Source organism: Cervus canadensis, chromosome 13 (assembly GCF_019320065.1).
Source record: "Cervus canadensis isolate Bull #8, Minnesota chromosome 13, ASM1932006v1, whole genome shotgun sequence".
Classification (NCBI taxonomy): domain Eukaryota; kingdom Metazoa; phylum Chordata; class Mammalia; order Artiodactyla; family Cervidae; genus Cervus; species Cervus canadensis.
In genome coordinates, this window is record NC_057398.1 from 55,235,191 (window position 1) to 55,246,023 (window position 10,833).

Below are 10,833 nucleotides of genomic sequence, written 5' to 3' on the forward strand. Positions count from 1 at the left end.
TCATATTTTCTATGCTCCTATCATGTTTAATGTATATTCTCCTTCAGTTTGATCAATGTAAAATATATTCTAGAAAAGTAGAAGTCATATTTGTTTCATTCACAATGAGCGATGTTCAGCAAGGCACTGAACTCAGATCAACCCAGTATTTTGATGACTTTGACTGTCAGAATATCTGTAAATCCTCACCTGAAAATGTTGAAATAACCTCAAATGTTCTTCCCAAAGTAGAAGCAACAGATGTTACTTTATCTGCACCTAGAATGTATAAGTCTCCAGACGAGGAACACTTCACAACAGCATACCTAAAATAAAATTGAGGCATAAGCTACTAACAGTGAAAAAGGAAAAACCACAGATAACATTTTAAACGTTCTATGTCACTTTAGAAAAACTAACTTTAAGATCAAAACAGTGCTATTTTCAAAGGACTTCATTCCTTACATTTGTTTTCTTTCCCAAAGAAGCTGGAAAATAAGGTCTTAAGTAGAATTCTCTAAAGCTTAATAAAATCTATATGAACATAAAAACTAAGTGATAATTCACTAATTTTAAGAGGATAATGAGGATGCAATAAGATCAAAATAATGCTAAAAATTGGAACTGATCCTATTTGTGGATAAAACAAAAATTGCTATAATATACCTACTTTGATTCTGGCATGTAACAAACAGCTTGATTGGCTGGAACTGTCCAAGGCTGTGTGGTCCAGACTAAAACACTAACCGGAGATGAACCATCTGTGAAAATGAAAGTTCATATATGCTAGCAAATCTAATGCTTTAATTCCTTAAGTTTAATAAACTCAAGCAACGGATAAATCTTACCTAGAAGAGATGCCAACTTAGGAGAAGGTTTCAGGAGAGGGAATTTTACATATACTGAGCGACTGACGTGTTCCGGGTTATATTCAAGTTCTGCTTCAGCCAACGCAGTCCTAAGGTTTAAAAACATTAAACATAAATATTTGAAAGTCCCACAAAATTCTCCACTTTAGCTACCCAAAACACATAAATACCTTGATGAAGGAGACCAAAACACAGGTTTGTAAGATCGATAAATCAAGCCCTATTAAAAGACAAAGATATATGAAAGCTGGAATTCTGTAACATGTAATTCAACATACTCAAAGGAAAAAAAAAAACTTTATTACCTTATCATACATTTGGTAGAAAATTTTCAACTGTCTGGCCTCGTATCTTCCATCAAAAGTATAGTAGCAATTATTCCAATCTGCCATTATTCCCCAGCGAATAAATGCCAATTTCTGTTTCTCAATTGCTGCTTTGGCGAATGATCTAGCTAAAATCAATAAACAAAAAGCCTTTTGAAAATGAGTTAAAATTCTTGAACACGGTTTAGCATATATCTCTCTAAATGCAGGTATTACACACAATTTAGACTATAAAAATGTTTAAAAGTAAATTTATCCTGAAAGTTAAAAGTGTCCAGCAGATACCTACAACAAATTCTAAAATTAACTAAAATTTCAAAAGTTAAAATTTTGTTACCAACTCTTCCATTAGTCAGAGATCATAAAATGATCTTATGTTTAAAAAAAACAAACTGGAAAAGTTACTCTTCTTACTTCATAATTTAAGAAAAGGTCAGAGAATAATTTTCATTATATACACACACACAAGATTAATTAGTGCAACCAATCATACTGTCTCATAAGGAAGTATGAGATCTTCAAAATCATATCCAGTTATACAAGTTTAACAGATAAGAACAGACGAGTCCTCCTTGACTCATGCTACTGAAGGAAAGGACCAAAAAAGAGATGTCTAAAAAAATTTTAATTTAAAATTTACTTTTTGTTTAGGACCTAAAATAGGTCAACAGGTTCTAGCCAAGAAAGTAAATAAAAACACTGACAAAATAATAATTTCAACAAAACATGAGGGCCAAAGAATTGAAAAATGTACTTGGACGTGCTCACAAACCTTTCCTTCATTTCTGAACATAAGTTCTCACAAAAATCAGTTACACAAAATCTGGATTTTCTGTGACACAGTGGTTTTCAACTGATCTCATTATAAGCGAAAAAACAATAGCAAAAAAACAAAAATCAACAGGTGTCTTTGACAAAGCCCTGACTTTTCCAAGGAACCAGGGTTTACAAATAACATTTTAAAACAGAAATAGAGATTAATTACCTTTCTCTCTAATTTCCATAGCTGAAAGATTCTGAGCTTTTCCACCAAGTTCTGATAATACTTTCATTTCAATGGGTAACCCATGACAATCCCAGCCTGGCACAAAATGTATTTTGGAACCTCTCATCATATGGTATCGATTGGCTATGTCTTTCAAAATCTGCAAAGATGAAATGATAATCATCATTCATACAAAAAGCATGTGGCCTACAACTTATGTTCTCTAAATATCATTTTAAAACACTAATAAAGTCCAAAAGGATTTATATAGAAGTACCTATTAAATCTACCAACTTATGTTCTACATAAACACAAGCATAACAAATATCTGATTTTTAAAATGTCATTAACTCCCCCAGGAAGAAATGAAATTACAGAAGATTTCAAAGTGAAAAACATTATATCCAACATTATTAATTTTTTTTAAGTTGTAGTATGCAAGTAAGCAATCTATATCACTCTTTTAAGAAATAATTTGAACTTCCTAAAAATCAAAGTAAAAAATTACAATTTGCTTTACTCTCATGGAATAAAATTATTTATGTAAATTTAGCTCATAAATATTACAGAATCAAGGCAGAATTTATAATGCCCTTAGAGTATGAAATATTATGCTTAACTCTGTTATTACTAAAACCCTAAATAAAACAGTAGGTCTCTTAGTAAAGTTCTGTAACTGTTTCTTAGCTCATCTTAAGATACTAGTGGGCAGCAGATTTTTTAAAAAATATATTCCCACTGAAAAATGGAGGCTCAAAGGCAAAGGACAGATTTGGCTCCAGGTTCAATTCCTTCTTCCCAAAATTAAATAATGCAATAGTGCAGAAAAATATATCTTCCCTCCCATGTCTCTCAAAAGTAGAAACGATAACACACACTCCTCTCACACCTTCTATGTAAAATTCCTTCAGACTTCTTACCAAAGGGCAGGGGGCCTTGTGATCTGGGGGTAGTTATATAACAAAAACATTCATCTACTGATACATACTTAATATTTGTACACTTTTATGTTACATTGATCAATATAAATAACATCCTTCCCATTTATCCCTATTTGAAATTGTTTTATTTATTTAATTATCTGTCCCTTCCTGGGAAAACATAAACTCTTTGAAATCAGAGATCCCATCTGTCTTCATCTGTAAACTCCCAGCATGTAGAATGGTGACTGCCACTATTCATAGCTCAGTTGGTAAAGAATTGCCTGCAATGCAGGAGACCTGGGTTCAATTCCTGGGTCGGGAAGCTCCCCTGGAGAAGGAAGTGGCAACCCACTCCAGCGTTCTTGCCTGGAGAATCCCATGGACAGAGGAGCCTGGCGGGCTGCAGTCTATAGGGTCGCAAGAATGGAACATGACTGAGCAACTAAGGACACACAGACTATTCTACAAGCACTTAACTGAATAAAGGAAGTCATGCACACACGCTTAGAGTGTGATGTCTCACATACTTGTCACTAGCCACCAGCGGTAATAAGCATCAAAACTGGCCAGTCCAAATTGAGATGTAAATATACAATATATACCACTGAGTGAAAAAAGTTAATCCCCCAAAACTGTATGATTACATTTATACAGAATTCTTGAAATGACAAAAATATAGAAGTAGACAACAGATAAGGAGATGGTGGGAAAAGAGGGAAATAAATATAGCTATAAAAGAGCATCATGATAAAAATAAATGAGAAAAAAAAAAGAGCATCTTGAAGGATTCTTGATGGAAATGTTTGGTATCTTGAGTGTATCAATGTAACATTCTGGTTATGATATGGTAGTACAGTTTTGCAGGATGTTACCACTGGGGAAACTGGGTAGAACGTATACCGAATCCTCTCTCTTTTTTTCTTAACAAATGCACCTGAATTTATAATTACGTCAAATATAAACTCTAACTAAAACAAAATTTGAATGAAATTGTTTTCAAATAGCGTGTACTTTAAAAAAAAAGCACTTCAGTTCTGTCCATCAAAAGAAATTAATGCTTTTTTTTTACCATCTGATGTAATACGTCTAATAATTTGAAAATGAGCTATCAAGCAGCATGATTTGGCCTCTGTGGAGGCAAACAAACTTCATACTAAGGAATGTGCAATATGTTTGAGATATGTTACATATCTCAAAAGTGTTAGAAGTTTTCAGTACAATTAAATGGTCTAACACAATGAAAGAAAGTAAGTGAAAAATAAAGTGTTGGTCACTCAGTCATGTCTGACTCTTAGGGACCCCCATGGACTGTAGCCCATCAGGCTCCTCTGTCCATGGGATTCTCCAGGCAAGAATACTGGAGTATGCTGCCATGCCCTCCTCCAGGGGGATCCTCCCAACCCAGGGATCGAACCCAGGTCTCCCGAATTGTAGGCAGCCGTTTTACTATCTGAGCCACCATGGAAGCCTGATCTAATACAATATGTAATACATATTATAATTCTACTCTAATAGCAATACCGACTTGTTCAGTGACCAGATTTCTGGTGGTGAAAATACAGACAGATGTCCAAGGTCATGCCTTCTCCAAACTTTCCATTAAAGTATACATAGAAATAAAGGACTGAAAAAATAAATAAATAAAGGACTGAAAAATATAGTAAATAAATTGCGGTACACATTCTCTCAACGGAATGCTTCTCTACAATTATTGACAATTAAGAAGGAATCAACTTGTGAAGTAATTAGCCTCCAACTAATAAAAAAAAAAAGAAGGAATCAACTATTGACATCATAACAGCATGTATGAATATCAAAGATTGTACAAGTAAAAGAAGCCAGACATAGAAGAATCTGTTATAATTCAACCTATCTGAAATTTTGCAGTTGGCAAAAAAATTATAGCAACAGAAACCAAAAGAGTGATGAGGGCAGTAAGCCTTCATTTTAGAAGGCCAGCATCACCCTGATACCAAATCCTCACTTTATCCTCCTCAAACACACCAAGAAAACTCACCTGAAGTCTTTGTACTTGGCACTGTGTGTGTGTATACTCAGTACACACACAAATGGAGTGAGCTGTCATTTCTTACTCCAAGGGATCTTCCTGACCCAGGGATCTAACCTGTGTCTGCTGTGTCTCCTGAATTGGCAGGCAGATTTTTTACCACTTGAACCACATGGGAAGCACTTAGCTATTGCTGTTGTTGTTCAGTCATGAAGTTGTGTCTGCCTCTTTGCAACCTCATGGACTGCAGCACACCAGGCTTCCTTGTCTTTTACTATCTCCTGGAGTTTGTGCAACTGAGTCGGTGATGCCATCCAAACATTTCATCCTCTGTTGCCCCTTCTCTTCCTACCCTCAATCTTTCCCAGCATCAGTGTCTTTTCCATTGAGTCAGCTCTTCACATCAGGTGGCCAAGGCATTGGAGTTTCAGCTTCAGCACCTGTCCTTCAATTAATATTCAGCATTGATTTCTTTTAGAATTAACTGGTTTGATCTCCTTGCTGTCCAAGGGACTCTCAAGAGTTTTCTCCAGCAACACAATTTGAAAGCATCAATTCTTCAGTGTTCACATCTATACATGACTACTGGAAAAACCATAGCTTTGACTATATGGACCTTTGTTGGCAAATTGATGTCTCTGCTTTTTAACATGCTGTCTAGGTTACCATAGCTTTTCTTCCAAGGAGCAAGCATCTTTTGATTTCATGGCTGCAGTCACCGTCCACAGTGATTTTGGAGCCCAAAATAATAAAGTCTGCCGCTACTTCATTTCTCCCCCTACTATTTGCCATGAAGTGATGGGACCTGATGCCATGATCTTAGTTTTTTAAATGCTGAGCTTTAAGGCAACTTTTTCACTCTCCTCTTTCAGTTAGTTATACTTACCCCAAATACCCCACAGCTTACCCTCTTGCTTCGTTGAGGACCTTACAGGAATGTCATCTTTTCAGTGAGGGGGGGTATCCCAGATCAATTTAATAAAACTACACTTTGCCCAACTGACCCGCCCTATTAGTCTTCCCTGTTTTTATTTTCTTCTGAAGTACTCATTACTATAAATAATGTGTGTATTCCTATGTGTGTATATGTCTGTCTGTATGTGTGTGTGTGTGTGTGTGATTGTGTGTGTGTGGGGGGGGATCCCACACATACAACCAAGCAATTCTTGGACATCAGCAGGGTGTCTGAGAATTAGCATAAATGGGGTGGCATAAATAGGAGAAATACCTTTCTCACTATTCTACAGGCTGTGGAGTCCAAGATCAAGGGGCTGGCAAATTCAGTATCCGGTAAGGACCCCTTTCGGGTTCATAGACCCCATTTTTCCCACTGTAACCTCACATGGCATAAGGGGACAAGGGAGCTCTCTGAAGCCTTTTTAATTAGGGCTTTTAAGCCCACTGATAGAGGGATTAGGTTTCAACATACGATTTGCAGGGGGAGGGAGACAAACACTCAGTCTATAGCAACTATCTACCATATTAAACATTTTACCTATTTATCTTTCTGTGCCTTCCTGTTTAGATCACAAGCTCCATGAAGACAGGACTTAGTCTTATTTTGTTCACTGTTATTCCCAGAGTCTAGACAATATCTGGCATATAACAGATGCTCATTAATTATTTATTGAATAAAATTATACTTATTAATGTAAAATAAGTTCAAAGTAAATACCAGTGATGTTAGTTTTCACACAGTACTAAAACTGTTTATTGACACTTTCTATTAAGACATTTCAGTTTATGTCAATGCAGATTTACATTTACATATGATTGTCATAACGTCAGAATATACTCTTTTCCAAAGTGTATTTACATAAAGATTTTCCTTCACATCTTATAACCAAAATTATAATTACCTTATTTAAAGCATGTCCAACATGAGGGTCACCATTTGCATAAGGAGGTCCATCATGAAGACAAAACTCAGTCTTCACTTTTCTTTCTCTTTGCCATGAATAAAGTTCTGAAAATCCACATTTCTGTTTAAAAAGAACAATAATGTCTGCACATCACATAAACACATACTCGTGAACTTGCCGTAAGTAACACTCAGCACCTGCTTACTTCCTATCGCATTCCAAAATATTCAACTCTAAAACACAAGGTGAGTTTTCTAAAATGCACATCTTCCAATTAAAAAGTAAATTTAAGAATGTTTTATCAAAAAAAAAAACTTCACTCCTTCTAATAACATAAAAAATAAATAAGATACACATCTGAGTACTTATCTCTTAAAACAGTTCAATAGATACCCTGCAGACTTCAGTTTAAAGTCTAAGTTCTCTATGAAGGTATACAGGACCCTACAAGGTTTGTGCTTATTCGCTGAGAGTCGTGTCCGACTCTTTGCAACCCCTTGGCCTGTAGCCTGCCAAGCTCCTCTGTCCGTGGGACTGTCTAGGCAAGAATACTGCAGTGGGTTGCCATGCCCTCCTCCAGGGGAATCTTCCCAACCCAGGATCGAACGTGTGTCCCCTGCACCGGCAAGCAATTCTTCACCTCTGCATCACCTGGGAAGGCCTGGGAAGGCCTACAAAGGTTTAGTACCACAAAATTCTCGGTCAGTGTCTCAGAACTCCCTCCCCCCCACTACACACACACACACACACACACACACACACTCACACACACACACACACACTCACACACACACACACACACACTCTCTCTCTCTCTCTCTCTCTCTTTCTCTCTCTCATATCTTATTCCTGCTATGCTATGGCCTCAACACTTGCTACTCTCTCAGTCTGGAAAAACACTGACTGCAGCCCCACTCCCCTTCCCTCACCTTCTGTGTGATGTTGGCCAAGTCACTTTGCCTTTGTACGCCTATCCCCTCATTTGAAAAAAAAAGTTAATAATATTCAACCCACCAAGCTGGGTTAAAGATTATACAAGAAAATATCTGAAACTGTCACAATTCCAGAAATACAGAAAGTACTGGACGAAACACTTAAAAAACCAGATGGCCAAAACAGGTTTGTAAGTCTAGAACTCTGAGAGCTGTCATAAGAATATTTAAGCTAAGCACATTTACTTAACTACGATATCCAAAAATATCAGGGATTTGTAAAGACCCTAGAATTACACAAATTAACAAGTGAATTTCTGGCCTTAGAAAGCTCAGTTTAATACAGGAGACAGAGGCACATGTGAGGAAGAGGACACAGATGAAGTAACCATGGCTACTTAACCCTTCAAACAAGCCACCTTCCAACTAGCGACCTATTGATACCACAAAAGTGAGCTTCAACTTCTTCTCATGATCGCATCTTTATATGTGTACATGTTAATTTACTTTAAACAAAATCACTGGAAAAGAGTCCAAATTCGACTAGTTTTGTGTAAGCTAAAACTGGAATTTCTATTCCATCCATGCTATCTGAGCATAGCTGTTTGACCGCTGGACTTTGCTGGTGGCTCAGACGGTAGGTGGCTCTGCCTACAATGCGGGAGACCCGGGTTAGCATTCCGGTCTGGAGCCCGCCACCTCTAGGGGACTTGTCTAGAGGTTTCCGCACCTGTGTTTTCACAAAGTACAACCTGTGGGGAATGCATAATTCCCACTGGTCTGATCGCAACACCTCTGGACCAAGAGGGCCTGGAGCCTGCGGCCGGGCCCTGCCCTGCCCGGCCCTGCCCGGGATGTGGGTGCCCCACGCGTGACTCCAGGGAGGCCCCGCTCCCGGCCCGCAGGCCCGCCCGTACCTGCTGGATCTCCAGCTCCGTGTCGGGCTGCTGACGGCCCAGCAGCTTCATGGGGAAGCTGGTCTGCGGCAGCAACACCGTGTCCCGATAGCTGCCATTACTCGAGTTCTGCGGCTGGTTACTGGCCCCGGTGACTGACCGCACCAAAAGGCTCCCGGTTGTCCCTCGCCAGCGCGGCCGACAAGGAAAGCGGGGTGGCACCCACAAATTCCAGGCCGCGGCCAGGGCCGCCGCCCCCGGGCCGCGAGGGCGCAGCCCCCAACGCATGGCGGGCCAGACCAACCCCAGGGTCGGGGTGGACGCCGGGGCCTCGGCTCCGGCCGGGCTTTGTGGAAACAGGGAGCCCAGAGCACGGGCGCGAGCCTTACGGGAGTGCGCACGCGCGCGGGGTGGGGAAGGGGCGGGGACGCGGCGCGGGGAAGGGGCGCGCGGCGCGGGGAAGGGGCGGGGACGCGGCGAGGGGCGGGGAGACAGGGGACCCAAACACATCCGGATCTGGGCTGCAGCCTCCCCTGGAGCGGCGCTGACCACGAGAGAGGGAAAAAGTGTGGCCCGCGCCCCAAGCTCACGTTTCAATCACCGCGCGTTCCTTTTAAAGTTTATTTTATTTAATCCAGTATAACTAACATTACCACTTCAACATGTAATTCATATAAAATTATAAATATAATATTTCACATTCTTTCTCTTCATTCCAGGTCTTCGAAAATTGCTATGTAATTTACACATATAACGTATCTCCATCTGTTTGGACTGCTGCTGCTGCTAAGTCGCTTCAGTCGTGTCCGACCTTTGCGACCCCATAGACGGCAGTCCACCAGTCTCCGCCGTCCCTGGGATTCTCCAGGCAAGAACACTGGAGTGGGTTGCCATTTCCTTCTCCAATGCGTGAAAAGTGAAAGTGAAGTCGCTCAGTCGTGTCCGGCTCTTAGCGACCCATGGACTGCAGCCCACCAGACTCCTCCGTCCCTGGGATTTTCCAGGCAAGAGTACTGGAGTGGGGTGCCATTGCGTTCTCCGTTCATTTGGACTACAATTTGCCAACTCAATTCAGTTCAGTCGCTCAGTCGTGTTAGACTCTTTGCGACTCCATGGAAACTGCAGCACGCCACGCTTCCCTGTCCATCACCAACTCCCAGAAATTGCTCAAACTCATGTTCATCCAGTCGGTGATGCCATCCAACCGTCTGAGCCTCTTGTCATCCCTTCTCCTCCCGCCTTCAATGTTCCCGCCTTCAATCAGGGTCTTTTCCAATAAGTCAGTTCTTTGCATCAGGTGGCCAGAGGATTGGAGCTTCAGCTTCAGCATCAGTCCTTCCAATGAATATTCAGGACTGATCTCCTTTAGGATGGACTGGTTTGATCTCCTTGCAGTCCAAGGGACTCTCGAGAGTCTTCTCCAACACCACAGTTCAAAAGCATCAATTCTTCTGCGCTCAGCTTTCTTCACAGTCCAACGGACTCGCAGAGTCTTCTCCAACACCACAGCTCAAAAGCATCAATTCTTCGGCCCTCAGCTTTCTTCACAGTCCAACTCTCACATCCATACATGACCACTGGAAAAACCATAGCTTTGACTAGACGGACCTTTGTTGGCAAAGTAATGCCTCTGCTTTTTAATATGCTGTCTAGGTTGGTCATAGCTTTTCATCCAAGCAAGCATCTTTTAATTTCATGGCTGCAGTCACCATCTAAAGTAATTTTGGAGACCAAGAAAATAGTCTGTCACTGTTTCTATTGTTTCCCCATCTATTTGCCATGAAGTGATGGGACTGGATGCCATGATCTTAGTTTTTTGAATGTTGAGTTTTAAGCCACCTTTTTCACTCTCCTCTTTCACTTTCATCAAGAGGCTCTTCAAAAAAAAAAAAAAAGGCTCTTCAGTTTCTGCCATAAGGATGGTGACATCTACATATCTGAGGTTATTGATATTTCTCCCGGCACATGATGAAATATTACTCAGACTTAAGAAAGAGTGAGATTTTGCCATTTGCAGCAACATGGATGAACTTGGGGGGCATTATACTAAGTG

At 40.3% G+C, this 10,833-nt stretch overlaps 1 protein-coding gene across 1 annotated transcript in view; it reads right to left on the minus strand.

Moving 5' to 3' along the window:
* IARS2 (isoleucyl-tRNA synthetase 2, mitochondrial) overlaps positions 1–9,185 on the minus strand; it is a 44,610-nt gene extending 35,425 nt beyond the window's left edge. The window contains exons 1-8 of the mRNA XM_043485875.1: positions 8,802–9,185; positions 6,950–7,072; positions 2,160–2,319; positions 1,154–1,302; positions 1,019–1,068; positions 828–937; positions 650–740; positions 190–305 (exon numbers count right to left, since the gene is read on the minus strand). Of these exons, the coding sequence (XP_043341810.1) occupies positions 190–305; positions 650–740; positions 828–937; positions 1,019–1,068; positions 1,154–1,302; positions 2,160–2,319; positions 6,950–7,072; positions 8,802–9,068 (1,066 nt within the window). The 5' untranslated portion in view covers positions 9,069–9,185. The remainder of the gene's footprint in view (positions 1–189; positions 306–649; positions 741–827; positions 938–1,018; positions 1,069–1,153; positions 1,303–2,159; positions 2,320–6,949; positions 7,073–8,801) is intronic.
* Positions 9,186–10,833: the final 1,648 nt, after the last annotated feature.